Below are 20,565 nucleotides of genomic sequence, written 5' to 3'. Positions count from 1 at the left end.
ACAGCCAAAACGAAGTAATCAATTTTTCAAACAACCGAAGGAATTAAAGAACAGTTAAATAACTGGAAAGATATCCCATTGTTCATGATTCAGAAGACAACATTGTTAGGATGTCAACACACCCCAAACTGACCTCTAAGTTCAAAATTCCAGCTGGATTTTTTGCAGAAATTGACAAAGTAATCCTAAAACTCATATGGAAATGCAAAAAAACACAAATGACCCAAATAATCTTAACAAAGAAGAACAAAGTTGGAAGACTTCCAATTTAAAGACTTCCTATTTTAAAAGTTACAAAGCTACAGTAATCAAGCCAGTGTGGTACTGGCACAGAATAAATAGCAATCAACAGAACAGAAGTTCCAGAAACAAAACCTCTTATTTTTGGTCAACTGATTTTTGACAGGAGTCCCAAGGCATTTCAATGGAAACAGAACAGTCTTTTTAAAATGAATGGGGGTGGGGCAACTGGATATCCACATATGCCAAAGAATGATGTTGGGCCCCACTCCCCTTTTACAGACCTCATACAAAAATTAACTGCAAATGGAACATAAAATCTCAGCATAAAACACAGCAGTGAATCTTCATCATCTTAGGTCAGGAAAAGCCTTCTTAGCTATAACACCAAAAGCAAAAGTCACACATGAAAAGATAACTGGACTTTATAAAAACTAGTGCTTCAAAGGACATCAACAAGAAAGTAAAAAGACAAGCCACAAAATGAGAGAAAATCCTTTCAAATTATGTATTTGTACAGGATTTCTATCTAGAATATATGAAAACTGCTTACAACTCACTAATAAAAAGACTAATAAAACCCAACTTAAAAATGAGCTAAGGATTTAACAGACATTTCCCCAAAGACATACAAATGGCCAACAGGTATATAAAACATGTTCAATGTCTCAAATCATCAGGGTACAGCAACTCAAATGAAGTATCACCTCATACATGTCAGGATTGCTACCAGCAAAACAAAAGACAATCAATGCTAACACGGATATGGAAAACTGGAACCCTTGTATACTATTAATGGGAATGCAGAATGGTGTAGCCACCATGAAAAAAAGCACAGAGGCTCCTCAAAGTATTAAAAATAGAACTATCACAGATCCAGCAATCCCACTCCTGGGTATATATCCAAAATAGTGGAAATCAGTATCTCAAAGAGATTAGTAATTCAATGTTCACTGCAGCATTATTAACAATAGCCAAGATGTGGTAACAACCTAAAGGTCCACTGATGAATGAATGGATAAAGAAAATAAGGGGTGGTGGTGGGATGTGTATAGGATACATACAAACAGCTTCAGAAAAATGTACAACATGGATGAACCTTGAGGACATTATGCTAGGCGAAGTCAGTCAGCCACAGGACAAACACTGCATGATTCCAATTACATGAGATAGCTTATAACAGTCAAATTCCTAGCAGACAGCAGAACAATGGGTGTCAAGGGCAGAGTGATGGAAACCTGGGCAGCTGTCAATGGGTTTAAAGTTTCAGTAAAGCCAAGTTCTAGAGACGTGCTGTATACAACACGACATCTGTGGTCAACAATACTGTAATCTATAGTTAAAAATCTGTGAAGACAGTAGATCTTCTGTTAAGTGTTCTGACCACAATAAAATAAGATTAAAAAACATATTTTAAGATAAATAATCTAGACAGAAAGGAGATTAGTGGCTTTCAGGAATTCTAAGATAAAGGAAATGAGGAGTGACAGCTAAAGGGTACAGGAATTCTTGAGGTGATGAAGATATTTTTGAATTAGACAGTACTGGTGGTTGCATGACTCTGTGAACATACTGAAAATCACTTAAGGGTAAACTTGATGATATGTGAATTATAATAGGATGGACCTCAAAAAAATCGTACTGAAAGAACCCAGACCAAAAAAAAAAAAAAATGTACTATATGATTCCAATTTATAAAAATCTAGAAAGCAGGCTAATATATAAAAATAGAGAGCAGATAAGTGTTTCCTTGGGGACAAATTGAGGAAGGAAGGATGGTTACAAATAGGCACAAAGAAACTTTTCAGAATAAGAGATCTGTTTACTATCTTGATTGTAGTGATAGTATCACAGCTATATACATAAGTCAAAACATAACAAAGTGTAAAATTTCAACATGGTTAACTTTTTGTAAGTTAGTTATACCACAATAAAGTGAGAAGGGTAAAAAAAAAAAAAAAAGACAACTCAATTGAAAAATGGGTAAAGGATTTGAACACATAGCCCAAAGAAGACACAATAATGGCCAAAATGCATGTGAAAAGATGCTCAACACCCTTAGCCATTTAGCAAATGTGACTCAAAATGACAATGCCAATCCACTTCACACCTACCAGATTGGCTACAGTCAAGAAGACAGATAAAAAGAAATAGTAATACCAGACCAACTTACTGGCCTCCTGAGAAACCTGTAGGCAGGTCAAGAAGCAACGGTTAGAATCAGACATGGAAAAATGGACTGGTTCCAAATTGAGAAAGGAGTGTGTCAAGGCTGTATATTGTCACCCTGCTTATTTAACTTCTATGCAGCGTACATCATGAGAAATGCCAGGCTGGATAAAGCACAAGCTGGAATAAAGATTGCTGGGAGGAATATCAGTAACCTCAGATATGCAGATGACACCAGCTTATGGGAGAAAGTGAAGAGGAACTAAAGAGCTTCTTGATGAGGGTGAAAGAGGAGAGTGAAAAAGCTGGCTTAAAACCCAACATTCAAAAAACTAAGATCACGGCATCAGGTCCTATCACTTCACGGCAAACAGACGGGGCAACAACGGAAACAGTGACAGATTTTGTTTTCTTGGACTCCAAAATCACTGCAGACAGTGACCACAGCCATGAAATGAAAAGACACCTGATCCTTGAAGAAGAGCTATGACCAACCTGCTGCTGCTGCTGCTAAGTCACCTCAGTCGTGTCCGACTCTGTGCGACCCCATAGACGGCAGCCCACCAGGCTCCGCCGTCCCTGGGATTCTCCAGGCAAGAACACTGGAGTGGGTTGCCATTTCCTTCTCCATGCATGAAAGTGAAAAGTGAAAGTGAAGTCACTGAGTCGTGTCCAACTCTCAGCAACCCCATGGACTACAGCACACCAGGTTCCTCCGTCCATGGGATTTTCCAGGCAAGAGTACTGGAGTGGGGTGCCATTGCCTTCTCCATGACAAACCTAGACAGTATTAAAAAGCAGGGACATTACTTTGCAGACAAAGGTCTGCATATTCAAAGCTATGGTTTTTCCAGCAGTCATGTATGGATGTGAGAGTTGGACCATAAAGAATGCTGAGCGTCAAAGAATTGATGCTTTCGAACTATGGTGTTGGAGAAGACTCCTGAGAGTCTCCTGGACTGCAAGGAGATCAAACCAGTCAATCAACGCTAGAAATCAAACCAGGAAATCAACCTTGAATATTCATTGGAAGAACTGATGCTGAAGCTCCATATCTTGGCCAGCTGATACAAAGAGCCAACTCACTAGAAAAGACCCCAATGCTGGGAAAGATTGAAGACAGGAGAAGAAGGGGGCGACAGAGGACAAGATTGTCGCATGGTATTACTGACTCAGTGGATACCAGTTTGAGCAAGCTCCAGGAGATGGTGAAAGGCAGGGAAGCCTGGTGTGCTGCAGGCCATGGGGTCAGAAACAGTCAGGCCCAACACAGCAACTGAACAATGACAATGGGTAAATTGTATGGTATGTAAATGAACCTTAATAAAGCTTAAAAATGTAAATGGAACAACAAATGTGTACATGTGACTCTAATAAACTGTTTATAATCTGATTTTTCATATACTCCCCAAACCTGCTCCTTCTCCCGTTTTCTAATTTTTCAGTAAATCTCATCTTCATTCTACCAGGGGCTCAGAGCAAAACCTGAGATCTCATCCTTGACTTTTCCTTCACAGCCTACGCATAATCCATTAAAAATACTGCAGCAATGACTCCATAATTTATCTAAATTATGAAGACTTCTACCCCTTTCTTCACCTCTCACCAGAGTTTTCTGCAACAACCTCTTAACTAACTTCACTCTTAACCCTGCCAACTCTCTTTCTGGTTTTCCACACAACACAGCTACTTTTATAGAAGACTAACCAGATTGTGTTACTTCCATGCTCAAAATTCTCCACCAGATTCCTATCACCCAGAATAAAATTCAGACCTCTAAAAACCTCTTCTCTTGAAACTTCAGGAAAGTTCTTCCCTCATTGTTCCCTCACTACCTTCAGAGACGCTTGCCCTGACTAGTCTATTTAAATAGCGCCTCTATTTTAAATAGTACCCACCCCCAACACACACTATTCTTTTAATCTAGTTTTTCTTCATAGCACCTGAGAGCATATCATCTATTTGTCTATCCATTGCTATCTCCTCCTCTTAAATGTATGTTCCATGAGGATAGAGTTTGCAAACATTTTATTACTATCTCTCAATTTCTGCTTCTTGCTCTTTCTCCTATTCGCCCTCTTCCCCTCCCCTTCTTCTCCTTCCCTATCAATATAACAAATAAAAATAACTTCTGAGTAAATGAATAAATGTTCACAATATCATTCAGGATCTATGCATCAAATTCAAGAACAGCTGTTCTGTCACAATTGAATGACTCTTTGCCAGGGTCCAGCCCCGGTGGATCCAGGGAATTCGAAGGGTGGACGGAGTCGGCGAGGAAAACTTATTTATTTATTAATATAAGGTTAGATTAGGAAGAAATAGTGTAGTAGGAAAATTAAGTGGAGAGAAGAGGCTGGTTAACTTGGGTTACGTGGAAAACCAATAAAGCTCCAGATAAGGAGCCTGAACCATCTACGTTAGGCCGCCGGCGCCCGTTTGAATATCGGAGAGTGCCCCGCCTTGGGCTCTCTCTCTTATGGATCTTAAAAGCCGGGACAAGTAAGTAGACATAGTGAGCCTCCACGCCCCAGATGGGAATTCAGCCTGAAATCAGAGTAAAGAGCAGACATGGGGGAAACCAGTCCAGCGACTGGCTCTCCTTCTATTGTCCTTCAAGGCCTTTTATACTTTTGATTATACATAGGGATCAATGGCTAATACAAAATTATGTAGCGTTAGCAGCCCAGACTCTTTCTGTCTCTCTTTTTGTATACAAAAGGTCTCAGGTGATTTACATTATCTTCTGGCCAGGAGGCTTGTTAACAATTTTTTGGCTGTCTTTCTTAATGAATGTTAATTTTGTTTCCCCTAAGTGTTTTTCTTTAATCTGCATCTCCTTAAAGCACTAAAGTTACATCTCTATAGAACAAAGGTGCAGTGGCTTATAACAAAGAAGGTACTTAACTCAAAGATCTAATGTTGCTAATACCAGGTCTACTACTTGTTTTTCTATATACCAACTATATCTAAAAATAAAGGATATGAAAATTTGGCAGCAAGTATTGGCTCAACAAATGAAACCTTTAATCAGTCCTGTTCTAATGACTTTGACTCCTCGGAAGCCCCTCCATTCCTAGGATGTTTTAAGCTTCCTGAGCCTCCTGCGGTCAGGAGGCCTCAAACAGTCACACGCGCAGCTGTGAGTCCTGCAGGCAGGCTAGAAAGCCATCAGAGGGGTTTTTGGATTGAAACACTTTCCAATGCAGAAGACTAAAGCCCTGAATTGACTTTTTCTAGAGAATGTCAGAAGAGTGGAAAAGCAGGCAGATTCTTAATGTTGGGGGGTGGATGCTCAGGTAATTCCAGGGGGAAAACCTGAGGTCTGATTACCCTTGCCATCAAGAGCTGTGCCGCATGACCTTGTCACAGTTGGAATTCCTCACGCTGGGTCTCGGCATCTCTTTTCATGGCATCACCATTTCCTCTTTGTCTAACTGGGAATTTGTCTCTTCTCACCTTCATGAAACCTGGCTTAATACCTTATGAAGCCATCAGTGTGTGATTGTCTGCACAGACACACAGCATAAAGTGAATCCTAAAGAAATAATGCTACTAGATATCTTTACTGGAGAAGGCAATGGCACCCCACTCCAGTACTCTTGCCTGGAAAATCCCATGGATGGAGGAGCCTGGTAGGCTGCAGTCCATGGGGTCGCGAAGAGTCAGACACGACTGAGCGACTTCCCTTTCACTTTTCACTTTCATGCATTGGAGAAGGAAATGGCAACCCACTCCAGTGTTCTTGCCTGGAGAATCCCAGGAATCAGAGAGCCTGGTGGGCTGCCATCTATGGGGTCACACACGGTCGGACATGACTGAAGCAACTTAGCAGCAGCAGCAGCAAATATCTTTACATGAGACCTCGCCATATATTACTAGAGAAGTATTCTCATCACAGTCTTCATGCTTTATAAATCAGTTAAGGTAACATGAGCTGTTACAATAAACCGAATCTGGAAAGCTCAACATTAAAGAGTTTCGTTTTTAAATAACAATGCCACACAGTTGTTTCCGGGTTGTGGATGCCTTTCTGATTCACAACCCTTCAGTTACCTATTGCTGCCTCACAAACCATCCCCAAATGTACTGGCTTAAAACAAAATCTGTAATTTCGTTACTTATCACAACTCTCATACAGTATTAGGTGGGCCACTGGCACAGCCAAAGGTCCAAATGCCTCTGTTCCCACAGCAGCAGGAATCGCAGCTGGGCTTGCCTCCCAGCCGGGCACCTCACTTCAATGTAGTTAAAGACCTTGACGCTGGCAAAGACTGAGGGCAGGAGGAGAAGGGGACAACAGAGGATGAGATGGTTGGATGGCATCAAAGACTCAATGGACATGAATTTGAGCAAGCTCCGGGAGATGGTAAAGGACAGGGAAGCCTGCAGTCCGTGGGGTCGCCAAGAGTCAGACATGACTGAGCAACTGAACAACAACAATATATACTATCAAAAGTTATTATTTTATATCACATTTTTGTTATTCCTCAAAAAATCTTGAAACAGAAGGGCCAGAAATCTAAATTTTAGTGAAGAGAAACTGAATGACCTATCCAAAAAGGGAGGTAAGATCATAGCTATAGCTCTGAGTAAAAAGAAGTTAGAAAGTTGTAACAAAAGCTAACAGCAAATGAAGAGAGGAAAAAACACTTCCACTAAATATTATTTCAAATGGAAATTTCAAAAACCAAAAATACATCTCCTAATATCGATCATAAATAAATCCCTTTGGAAGCAAGTTAACAAACTGATTTTGAAGGTGTTGATTAGATTTTGCTTCCCTCACAACCTTCTTATGTTTTTCCAAAACACAAGTCTTCAAATTGGATCAAGGAGATTTACAGTTGAAGCCAAATAAGAAGCATTTCCAAAATAACACTTGACTTCAAATTTTTTCCCGTCTACACTAAAATGTGACATCTGATTTATACACATTTACTATCTTTTATCTTTCTTGACATAGGACAGCTAACAAAACTTTCACTGAATTAACAAGTGGTTTTGTTTTATTTTTCATGCCTGTATGAGATTTTTCTCCCGAGCAGTTTTCTAGTTAGTATAGCCCTTTTAATAGGTGGACCTGATCGTCACAGACCCTGTGAGATTTAGAAACTTCACCTAGTTTTGTGGTAGACACCGATCAGACTCTGGGAATAGTCGTTTTAATAGTGCTCATTTTCAACTCTCCATCAAAGTTTCACATACACACTGCCAACGCCCAACAGTCCTCTAAGACTTGTTGGGGAACACACACAAACACATACACACACTCACACACACACACACACACACACACACTATCCATCCCCCAGAAACAAGCACTTTCATCTTTTTCGGTATTTAAAGTTATTTTCAGTTACTATATACATATATAATATATATTATATATATATTGGAAGGAATGATGCTAAAGCTGAAACTCTGGTACTTTGGCCACCTCATGCGAAGAGTTGACTCATTGGAAAAAGACTCTGATGCTGGGAGGGATTGGGGGCAGGAGGAGAAGGGGACGACAGAGGATGAGATGGCTGGATGACATCACCGACTCGATGGACGTGAGTTTGAGTGAACTCCGGGGGTTGGTGACGGACAGGGAGGCCTGGTGTGTTGCGATTCATGGGGTCACAAAGAGTCGGACACGACTGAGCAACTGAACTGAACATTATATATATTATATATATATAATATAGTATTTCCAGTTTAAATAACTTACTACTTCTTGATTTTTCCATCTTAGGCATGATACTGACTTCCCAGTATAGAAGATGAGAATTAACTTTTATATATTAACACATTCACACACCCTACTCCCAATACAGCAGTGACAGAATGAGATGGTTAAGACAGCATCATCAACTCAATGGACATGAATCTGAGCAAACTCCAGGAGATAGTGAAGGACAAAGGAGCCTGACATGCTGCAGTCCACAGGGTTGCAAAGAGTCAGAAACGACTTAGGGACCGAACAACAATTCCCACTATACCACAACCACACATCCTATACAGGCCTTGTCCTATTACCTCAATATAGTAATATATCATTTTCGCTAGACCAGTCTTCAGCAATTACATTATGCATACACACACACATACACTTTTGATAACTGAGCCATGTGGTATATCAGGATTGTTTTTCTATCCTGCATTGCTTTTTGATACACCTTAACAGTGGTTTATCACTCATTAATTAGTGTTTACTTCTAACATCCCTCAAGAAAGTCTCCCTTAACTTTATAAAACTCATCTTGATAAATGCAAACACATCAGGTATTCCGTATTTTTGAATCAAGACCCAGAGTTTCCTAACCTACTACAACCTAGATAAGCCAATCTCTAGAAAAGTGCTGTCCAAAAGAACTTTCTGCAATGATGGAAATGTTCTATATCTCTTCTCTTCAGTGTGGTAGCCACATGCAGTTATGGGACACTTACACTGTGGCTAGTATGACTGAGAAACAGTTTTCAGTTTTATTTCATCTTAACTAATTTCCATTTAAATAGCTACATAAAGCTAATGGCTACCAATTGGGACAGAGAAGCCCCAGAATGATCAGAGCTGTGATTTGGGGATATTTCTCTCCTTCATTTCCTAATCTCTTTCTTGATTTCCTTATTTTAACAGAGCATACATCCTAGCTTCCTGAAAAACGATGCATGAGAGATTAAAAAAAATTTTTTTAAATTAACTATGTAGAAATCTCCTTCTCTCTCATACTTCATTTATAATCTGGGTATAGAATTACAATGAAAGTCACTCTTGAGAGTCCCTTGGACTGCAAGGAGGTCCAACCAGTCCATCCTAAAGGAGATCAGTCCTGGGTGTTCACTAGAAGACCTGATGCTAAAGCTGAAACTCCAATACTTCAGACACCTCGTGCGAAGAGTTGACTCACTGGAAAAAACCCTGATGCTGGGAAGGATTGAGGGCAGGAGGAGAAGGGGACAACAGAGGATGAGATGGCTGGATGGCATCACCGACTCAATGGACATGAGTTTGAGTAAACTCCGGGCGCTGGTGATGGACAAGGAGGCCTGGCGTGTTGTGATTCATGGGGTCACAAAGAGTCGGACACGACTGAGCGAATGAACCAAAATGAAGAATAAGACATTAAGAAGTTAACTAGCGTACGTGGTGGAGACTGCTGACAATGAGTTGGGACTTTTCCCAGGGGAATTATTTAATACTTTTTAAAATATTTTTTATATTTTTTAATATTTTTTTCTCTTGAACAAGTCAAATTCCTCAAAGGAAACTTTTTTGTTCATGTGGAAAATTCTGAAAGAGATGGGAATACCAGACCACCTCACCTGCCTCTGGAGAAATCTGTATGCAGGTCACGAAGCAACAGTTAGAACTGGACATGGAACAACAGACTGGTTCCAAATAGGAAAAGGAGTACGTCAAGGCTGTAGATTGTCACCCTGCTTATTTAACTTCTATGCAGAGTACATCATGAGCAACGCTGGGCTGGAAGAAGCACAAGCTGGAATCAAGATTGCCGGGAGAAATATCAATAACCTCAGATATGCAGATGACACCACCCTTATGGCAGAAAGTGAAGAGGAACTAAAAAGCCTCTTGATGAAAGTAAAAGAGGAGAGTGAAAAAGTTGGCTTAAAGCCCAACATTCAGAAAACGAAGATCATGGCATCTGGTCCCATCACTTCATGGGAAATAGATGGGGAAACAGTGGAACAGTGTCAGATTTTAATTTTTTTTGGCTCCAAAATCACTGCAGATGGTGACTGCAGCCATGAAATTAAAAGACGCTTACTCCTTGGAAGAAAAGTAATGACCAACCTAGATAGCATATTCAAAAGCAGAGACATTACTTTGCCGACTAAGGTCCGTCTAGTCAAGGCTATGGTTTTTCCAGTAGTCATGTATGGATGTGAGAGTTGCCCTGTGAAGAAGGCTGAACACCGAAGAATTGATAATTGATGCTTTTGAACTGTGGTGTTGGAGAAGACTCTTGAGAGTCTCTTGGACTGCAAGGAGATCCAACCAGTCCATTCTGAAGGAGAACAACCCTGGGATTTCTTTGGAAGGAATGATGCTGAAGCTGAAACTCCAGTACTTTGGCCACCTCATGCGAAGAGTTGACTCATTGGAAAAGACTTTGATGCTGGGAGGGATTGGGGGCAGGAGGAGAAGAGGACAACCAAGGATGAGATGGCTGGATGGCATCACTGACTCGATGGACGCGAGTCTGAGTGACCTCCGGGAGTTGGTGATGGACAGGGAGGCCTGGCGTGCTGCGACTCATGGGGTCGCAAAGAGCCAGACACGACTGAGCGACTGAACTGAGCTGAACTATCAAATAATTTTGAAATACATAACATGTATTCACACACCTTTGGTAACATTTAAAATTTCCATCATGAGTTTCAATTATAAAGACTATAATTTTTAGCAAGAATTCCCTCACGGCTCAGATGGTAAAGCATCTGCCTACAATGTGGAAGATTCGAGTTTGATCCCTGGGTTGGGAAGATCCTTTGGAGAAGGAAGTGGCAACCCACTCCAGTACTCTTGCCTGTAAAATCCCATGGACAAGAAAAGCCTGGTAGGCTACAGTCCATGGGGTCGCAAAGAGTCAGACACAACTGGGCGACTTCACTTTTAACAACTATTTACCTTAAAAATAATTTCAGACTTAGCAAAAAGTTTCAAAAATATGCAGAGTGAGTTCCCACACACCCTTCATCCAAATGCTCCTAATGTTAACATCTTACCTAGCCAGAATACTATTATCAAAACCAGGACTTCAACACTGATAGAAGACTATCAGCAAAACTGCAGACCTGATTCAACTTCCACCAGTTTGTCTACTGATACCCTTTTCCTGTTTCAGAATCCAGTCCGAGATTCCATATGGTATTTAGTTTCATGTCTCCTAAGCTCTGGTCTTTGACACTTCCTCCTCCTTTCCTTGTTTTTCATCATCTTGATACTTTAAGAGGTTACTGATCAGATACTTTGTAAAATAACCTCCAATTTGGCTTTATCTAGTGTTTTCTCATAATAAAACTGAGATTATGCATTTGGGGCAAAAACAGTACAGAAAAGATGTGGTGTCCTTCTCAGTATAGCATACTGGGGTCTCTACTAGTGATGTGCTTTATTCTTGGTAATGCTAACCATGATCTATTAACTAACATGGTGTCTGCCAGGATTCTCTATATAAATTTACTATGTTTCCTTTTTGGTTTTTGGCCTTAGGGCATGTGGGGGATCCTAGTTCCCTGAGCAGGTATTGAACCCACTGTCCCCTGTAGTGAAAGTGCAGACTCTTAACCACTGGGCTGCCAGGGAAGTCGCCTCATCCCTTCTCAGACAAACAATATTGATTAAAGAAAAAAACTATATCACTACTCTTTTAAATGTAGCAAATGGACCCTAAAAACTATTATCAATTTGATTTGGTAACTGTCATCACACACTGAACAAACTGTTCCTTACTACGGAACTATTAACAGTAAAAACGTTTACATCATTCCTCTCCACCCTGCCTTCTATTCTATTTATTCTACATACTGTTATCTTGATGTAATATATTTTTATGTTTGGGTTATATATTGATTACCTAATCATTCCCCTCTGTAAATACATATCTGTATATAAATATAAATTTTTTTAAATATAAATTTTTAAAATTCCTTGTGACCGTAAGGTTCTAAGTACCAATTCAAAGGTAATTCTGAGTTTTCCTTAAAATTAATATTAGTATATGATGGATCAAAACACAAGTATATAATACATTTGGAAAATTATTCAGCAAAAAATAAAATTTTACTGAAAATATCTCTCTTAATGAAATATATAGAGCTTACCTTTATCTTTTCAGTTTATGAGTCCATGAACAAATATTACATACTACCAAAACACAGCAAGCATTAATTCTGTTAAAATGCTTAATAACCATAGGAGGGACCAGAAAATCTTATTACAGTGATGTTACTCAACCCTGCAAGCTCTCTTTAGTGTTCTGTATCAGATATTATACAGTGATCTGCTAAAAACTATTTTTAATAATCTGACATCTACCTAACCCAAAAGATAAACAAACTATAAATCTCTCATGATAATTTATTTCAGGCCCCCCAAAATTATATATTTTCTTGAGCTTCATTTCCTGTAATTAGATTTGACCTCATAAACAGTCTCCTCTTATATATCAAGATAATTTTTATGTTCCTACTAATAACCCTATATACTGATTTGCATTTTATTTAAAAAATCATAAATAATGAGTGATAATCACAGACTTTCATTCAACTACAAATGTATTTAATAAAGACTTTATCTTTTTGCTACTGGTACAGTTTTTTTCTGCTACGTATCAATACATTAAGAACATTTCTATCACAAAGTGTTTCAGTTTTTGTCCTGGGCAATTTTTTACAATCATGGGTTTCCTTTGTAGAAAACTACTTCCAGACTGAATTAGATGGTTACAGGTTCAAAGGCTAGCATAAGCACATCTAAGTCCACTGTTCTCTGGCTGATGAGAGCCAGAGCTTAAAGCGGAAAAAGACAAATAAACAGGCCGTAAGGCAGTTAGCAGGGAAGAATGGAAGGTGCTAAGAGGGGCAGACAAGTAGCAGTTGGAAGCCGAAGCATATAAACCTGAGTTAAATGCCAGAAACAGAAAACAGAAGCCAGGTTCCAAAGGAGAGGAGAAGCCCCAAAGCAGAGGAGGAGCCCCGGACACATATCAAAGAGGGCCCAACGCCTGGAATCGAATCCTGACCAGAAACACTGAGAGGGGAGTGCTGTGCCCGGTACTAACTGTGTGTCTTTCATCTAGAGATGCTCTAAATGAAAAAGCATACACTCTCATGTACTTCAAATGTCTATAAGCTAGTTTGAAGTAGGAAACCCTGCTGTAGCCAGTATGAGCAGCAACAAGCCTTTAATTTCCATAGGAATTATCTTGTATAAAATAAAGCATATAGTAATTCAAACATACTCCAGCCCCAAATGTATGAAAACATTTTAAGCCAATAAAGTGATGTCTTTATGCAATACAGCACTAGGCTTCCACTAAACAAACATCATTATTCTGCCTCTAAATGATGGTATCTTTCTGGAGTTACATAATTACTGGTTCTGCTTCAAATTTATACAAGAATAAAACAGCATACTAACGGAGACTTATTTACTACACCAAACCATTTAAAACTATAGATCACAGTTTTATTTATTCTTGAGAAAAACTGACCTCCCTTTCATTGACTATGTATACTAATTCTCATCATAAATGTCCACTGATTATATGAATAAGGTATCATTAGTCACAACTATCCTTCAAGTCAGCAGGGAATTTGGTAAGATCTTTAGAGGGCATTTGATCACAAGAGCTAAATTTGGCAAGTCTGAAATATAAAAAAGACAGAAAAATAATGGGAGCGTTCTCTGTGAAAGGTCTTTTGGCCTAGGTGCAGAGCAAGGCTGCCTTTGTTACACGGTGGTTGTCAGGTGTGGAGTATGTATGCACATGGACTAAGCAGGTTTGATTTTTCTGGCTCCAGAAGCTCTAGGGAACTAAATGAACAGAACACACAGAGCAAGATGAAGCTGCTCTAGTCTTTCAGGAATAAGGTGTAGTTGGGTCCTGGGATCAGAAATCCAAACTTGACTAGATTAATGATGTCAAAGATGCTTGGATTCTCTAAATATATTAAAGCACTTTGTTTTTCATGGTAATTAGCAAAGCGGCCTTTAACCCATCAGGCTGAATCAGCTAAAACTAGAAGAGAAACGCTGTGCATCGGGTCCACAGGTAGAAAGGGGCTTTGGAAAAAGTTGGAAATAGTGACAGAACAGGAATCAAAGTAGAACAAGGACCTTTAAATAAAGGGAAGGAAATGGGAGGGAGAGAAGACAAATTTGAGCCTCAACATACAACTTTCTTCACATACGTGGTGAAATTTTCCTATCAAATGTTTAATCTTTTTTTTCAAGACTTTCCTAACAATCCTCACTTACATAGAATCAAAGCACTCACAAGAAATACTGAGTAAAATCATCTCAATTTGTACTTTAGATACTAATTTAAAAGGGACATTGATATAGGTGGGGTCCAGAAAGTGAGTTTACATAATAAATATTTTATTTAAATAACTTTTAAAGACTCACCTGTAGGCTTAACTGAATAAAACCCAATGGCCTCTCCTTTCTTCCACAGAATCTTAGCATAATCAGTACTGCTATGACACAGGAATGGGATCTCATTTCTCTCCATTTCCTGCTTTCTATAAATAATTCGATTCAGAACATACAGAACCACTCTCTCCCCAAGAGTTCTCACCTACAAAGAGAGTCAGACACCAGGCACAACGGTTATAATGCGCATCAACTGATAGATGCAATTTACCTCACTCCCTGGCTCCGCATCTTGTACTGACATTCAAAGCATTTTGAATACATTCAAAATGACTTGTAAACCATTTTATTATCACAAAGATGAGACCAAGTCATTCACACCAATAACAATCCATTTCTATGGATACAAATTATGCATGAAGTAATGCTTCGCAGCAAAATTCTGAAATGGGCCAGCAGGTTTCCAATATACCAATGCCCAGCATCTCCACTTTAGCGGTCAGTGTTCTCTTCTGGCTTCCAACTGCCCAGATCCCAGGTCTTCCCAAACTCTAACTGCAGCCCCCAACATCTCTAGTGCGTCAACTCTTTCCACCCATTCCAGCCTACACACACAAAAAAAGTAAAGAAAATAAAAGGGACAAAAGCTTAGTGTTACCCTGAAGACTTTAAAAACAATCATCTCATTTGATGAGGAAAGCCATAATTATGCTCTTGGGAAAGGCATCTGTCTCATCCTTTCCAGGTAAAATGGTCATTTAACAGTCATGTGTTTGCTATGCAACCCTCAGGAATACCTGTCTCCCCACGCGCATACACACACACACCCCTCCACCAGACCAGATGGGCAATGACGGTGACACCAGGGCAGTCTGATGAAAACAAAACTTGGGTCAATCACAGAATGGAAACAGATCCTCACCTCCTACAGGCAGCCCTACACAGTCACAGGGACCCCCTCATCAACTGCCTGACCCTGAACAGTAGAGTTTTCCCCACATATATCTGTCACAGCTAAACACAAGAGTCTAGCCATGAAATCTACACGCCCGCCCCAACTTTCCTTAAAGAAAAACAAGAATGTCTAATTAGGGGAAGGGAGAGAAAAAAGCATTAGGCACACACACTGCTACCAAAATCCTCCCTGGAAAGAGATTTCCAATACCAAACACCACCTGAAATGACCATGCTCACCAGCTTACAAGGTAACCCATGCCTTCCTTCAACAGCTCTGACCAGCATGAAATTCATCCTCACATTGAACTGAATGAAATCTCTTTTCCATAAACTATACTTTGCTTAATATTCTGGACCACAGAGTCTACAAATATTTGAAAACAGCCATTATATTCTCCTAAATTTCCTATCAAAGCTGAATGCAGAAAAAGACTAATCTAATATGATTTTGAGTACTCCTGCCATTGCAGTCTTATCCCTTGAAATGGCTTCAGATCCCTAATATCTCTCTGCATGTCAGCGGATACAGCTACTACAAATATAAACTGAAGATATTGATATGATAATGGGGCTTTTCTGTATAAACTTAAGGTTTTTATTAGCTTTCTTTCCTTCCTTGATTTTACTTCTAATTAACTAAAGCCCAGTCTTTTTCATATGTGCTGCTGTTTTAGTTTGATCTTCATGGTATACAGTTAATTTTTTGAACCCATAGATATTATTTTACCTTTTCCACTAGTTTATTTTCATCATGTTAGACCCTTTTCTTTCTTAATTCTGCCTCTACAGATGAGTCCTCTCTTCTGGCACTGTGGCATGATAAGCATGCCAACTATGTCATCTTCTAAGTAACTGATAAAACGATGACGGGGACAGAAAAAAAGGACTAAGTTTTACAGTATGCTACTGAGGACCTCCTCTCCACTACACTGTTTGGAACACTGAATGGACCACCCAAAATGGCCCTACTCATAAGCAAGTTTCCTGGTCAGTCTCTCCTAGAGACAGAGAACCTAAGCAACCACACAGAGAGAATAAGCTTTTTCCCACCCAAAAGGAAAAATCAGAACCTGAAGTTGATGTGGGTAATTCCAGATCAATTAAACCACAGGTTCTCATTCCTCCTCCCTCAATACTCAATCCCTACTCCCTCACATTAAAATCAAGGAAGCCCAATTTAAGTGCCAGTTTCACCGTAACAATGGAACAATGAAAGGGTATAATATCACCAGGTACCCTAAAATGGAGAATAGCCCAGTAACTTCAAAAACTATCCCTGTTTATGGGAAACACATCGTGAAATGGTCTCTTAAGAAACACTTCTAAAACGACGGGGTCTTGTTACCTGCTTAAGCCCCTCTCTAGAAGGGACAGATGTTTTCACAATGTCATCAATAGCCCACCACTGATCAGCAAGGTAAAGAGCCACAGCTAAAAGAGAATAAATGATGGTTAACATCGAAGTCTTAAAGTACATGATATTACTATTTTGTAGGTTTTTAAGGATACTCTTAAATATACCCATACTTTATAATACAGTGTGGCAGCCCAATTTATACTATCTTATTGTATTTCGCTCACTAAATATTTAACCAACTGAGAAATTTTATTTTCCTAAATTTACAGTTTGAAATAAGCTTCCCCCCCCCCAAAATCCCTTCATGTAGCTATCTTTTAATAAATTTCTAATTGTTTGGGGGGGAAAATTCCTCAATTTATGAAGATTAAGCAAAATAGAGACCTGTAAGTGAGTCCTCTGGTGAAAAAAGAGCAAGAACTTTCTGGGTCTGATCTCCACCATAGAGAGGTACAAAGCCTACATTTGACAGGCTAATAGGAATCTGAAATGACAATTGATTAAACATTAGTGAAGAGCTGGTAAAGAAAATATCAAAAACACCATGTTTCTACCAAAAGTTTAAACATACATTAACACTAATTGCATAGTTTCTTTTCACAGAGGATATTTCTAGTCTCCAGAGGGGGAAAAAAAAAGACCAAATGAGATAGACTTTGCTTTTGCAGGAATTTTATTAACTTGGGAGAAAAATGAAAGTATTTCAATAAATATCACTGTGCTCTAGCTATGCATCTGAATAAAAACAAAACATGATATGCTCTACAAAATGATTTAAAATTTTTCATCATCTGTTATTTAGATCATTTGAGGAAGAAAAAAATTTCATTTTCTAGTAGAAGACACTAGGGTATTTTTCCCCTGAGATATATACAATACTTTAAATCTTTTCCGCCTTCAGTGAATGAAAGCTGCTCAGTCATATCTGACTCTTTGTGACCCCATGGACTGTAGACTGCCAGGCTTCTGTGTCCATGGAATTCTCCAGGCAAGAATACTGGAGTGGGTATTCCCTTCTCCAGAGTATATTCCCAACCCAGGGATTGAACCTGGGTCTCCTGCACTGCAGTCAGATTCTTTACAATCTAGAACGCTAATTCCCTATTTATACATAATATTGCCGTTCAAAGAACTGTAAAATACTGATGTTGGAAGAAGCCAAGAATTCATTAAATAAACATCATTTGCCAAAAGAAAAACCTGAGGCCTAAAGAGGTTACAGAATTTGCCTGTCATCAAATTCACACCAGAATTCTAATAATTTTATGCCTAATGATCTATCAAAATATAGTCAGAAGCTTTAATATTTTGGGAAAAGGAAGGTTTGTGACATAAAAATGTGTAATGTAATGTTTTGCTCATTTTTTTTCTTTTGTTTTTTAATAAACTTTTTTTTGCTGATTTTTATTAAAAAATGTTTGTAAAACAATTTCCAAATCTAAAGTAGATTTAATTGGGTTAGCTCAAATATGGCTAACCAGTCATTTGACCATGCTGCTGTACTAACAAATCAATATTTATCAATTTTACTGAGAAGTCTTCTGATAAAATTTTCAAAGGTGATTAGTTAACACTTTAAAAGATAATAAAAGGATACTGACTTCATTGTAAACTCAGTGGAAAAGATTGATAAAAATCACAGCAGGATGCCTTACCGTAATATTGAGAAGAGAAAAACATTCTGGATTTTCAGGGTCCCCACACCTCAGATCTGACATGTAATCTTCAGCAGAATTTTCCAGTTCCTCATGACTGCAATTATCCAACATATCCACAGGGAATGCCATCCTCTTGAACAAACAACATGGGACAAAATGTTTCAGAGTATGAAATACTGTTTTCTAAAAAAACAAAGAAATGCTATCTTCCTGTACTAAGAAAACTTTTTATTGTAATAGCTCAGCATTTTACTGTAAGGAGACTTCTTTTTTACTATGCCAAGAAAGACTACAACTTGAGCCTGCTGACTTAAATGTATGTCAAAAAGAAAACTCAAACACTCATATTAAAAATAAAGCAATGAAATAAGAATTAATGCCCATGCACCTTTGGTCAATTAATTTATGACAAAGGAGATAAGAATATACAATGGACAAAAGACGGTCTCTTCAATAAGCAATGCTGGAAAAACTGGACAACTACATGCAAAAGAATGAAATTAGAACATTTTCTTACACCACTTAAAACATTTTTTATACCATTTACAAAAATAAACCCCAAATGGATTAAAGACCTAAACTTAAGACCAGAAACCGTAACAGTCCTAGAAGAAAACATAGGTAGAATACGCTTTGACATAGAGCACAGCAATACTTTTCTGGATCTGTCTAGAGCACAAAGGGAACAAAAGCAAAAATAAACAAATGGTACCTAATTAAACTGAAAAGCTTTTGCACAGCAAAGGAAATCATCAATAAAATAAACAATCTACTGAACAGGAGGAAATATTTGTAAATGATATGACCAATAAGGGATTAATATCCAAAATATCTGAACAGCTCATACAACTCGATGTCAAAAAAACAAACCAGTTAAAACACAAGCAGAAGACCTGAATAGGCATTTTTCCACAGAAGTCATACAGATAGCCAACAGGCACGTGAAAACATGCTCAATGTCGCTAATCATCAAAGAAATGCAAGTCAAAACTACAACAATATATTAGCTCACATCTGTAAGAATGGCCATCATCAGAAAGAACATGAATAACAAATGCGAGAGAAGGTGTGGAGAAAAGGGAACCCTCCTACACTGTTGGTAGGAATGTAAAATGGTATAGCCACTGTGGAAAACAGTATGGAGGATCCTTAAACAGCTAAAAATAAGGAATTCCTGGTGGTCCAATGGTTAGGACACAGCACTTTCACTGTGCTGGGCCTGGGTTCAGTCTCTGGTTGGGGAACTAAGATCCTGCAAGCCCATACCTGGGTATATACCTGAAGAACACAAAAACAGTAATTCAAAAAGATACATGGCTTTAAATAGCTAAGATACAGAAGTAACCTAAATTTCCAGATGAATGGATTAAGAAGATCAGATTTTTTTTAATGTGGTATAGTGTGTGTGTGTGTGTGTGTGTGTGTGTGTGTATAATGCAATACTACTCAGTCATTAAAAAAAAGAATGACATTTTTTTTTTTAAAGAATAACATGGATGGACCTAGAAAGTAATATGCTTACTGAATTAAGTCAGAGAAAGACAAATATTACACGTTATATGTGGAATCTAAAAAATAAAACAAAAAATGAATATTACAAAACAAATTCACGGATACAGAGAACAAGCTGGTGTTTACCAGTGGGAAGAAGTAGAAAGGGACAAGACGGAGTTAGGGAATTAAAAAGTACAAACTACCATGTATAAAATAAGCTACAAGGATATACTGTTCTGTACAGGGAAATGTATGATTATAACTTTAAATGGGGTGTGTGTCTGTCTGTCTGTGTGCGTGTGCATGCGTGCACACACACACACACAGTCATGTCCTACTTTTTGACCCCTTGGACTGTAGCCCACCAGGCTTCTCTGTCTATGGAATTTTCCACACAAGAACACTAGAGTGGACTGCCATGCCCTCAGAGGATCTGCCCGACCCAGAGATTGAACCTGAGTCTCTTGCATCTCCTGCACTGGCAGGCATATTCTTTACCACTGTATCATAAATGGAATATAACCTATAAAAACACTGAATCACTGTTTTACACATCTGAAACTAATACTATAAATCCA

General features: G+C 38.7%; 1 protein-coding gene across 1 annotated transcript in view; it reads right to left on the bottom strand.

The window, feature by feature from the left end:
- FAM169A (family with sequence similarity 169 member A) overlaps positions 1 to 18,622 on the bottom strand; it is a 45,601-nt gene extending 26,979 nt beyond the window's left edge. Inside the window, exons 1-4 of the mRNA XM_052659285.1 lie at positions 18,491 to 18,622; positions 17,220 to 17,319; positions 16,824 to 16,909; positions 14,555 to 14,726 (exon numbers count right to left, since the gene is read on the bottom strand). Coding sequence (XP_052515245.1) covers positions 14,555 to 14,726; positions 16,824 to 16,909; positions 17,220 to 17,319; positions 18,491 to 18,622 — 490 coding nt within the window. The remainder of the gene's footprint in view (positions 1 to 14,554; positions 14,727 to 16,823; positions 16,910 to 17,219; positions 17,320 to 18,490) is intronic.
- Between the last annotated feature and the right edge of the window lie 1,943 nt (positions 18,623 to 20,565).

Source organism: Budorcas taxicolor, chromosome 20 (genome assembly GCF_023091745.1).
Source record: "Budorcas taxicolor isolate Tak-1 chromosome 20, Takin1.1, whole genome shotgun sequence".
NCBI lineage: Eukaryota > Metazoa > Chordata > Mammalia > Artiodactyla > Bovidae > Budorcas > Budorcas taxicolor.
Note: the sequence above shows the minus strand (reverse complement) of the source record. Positions and strands in the feature narration are given on the sequence as shown.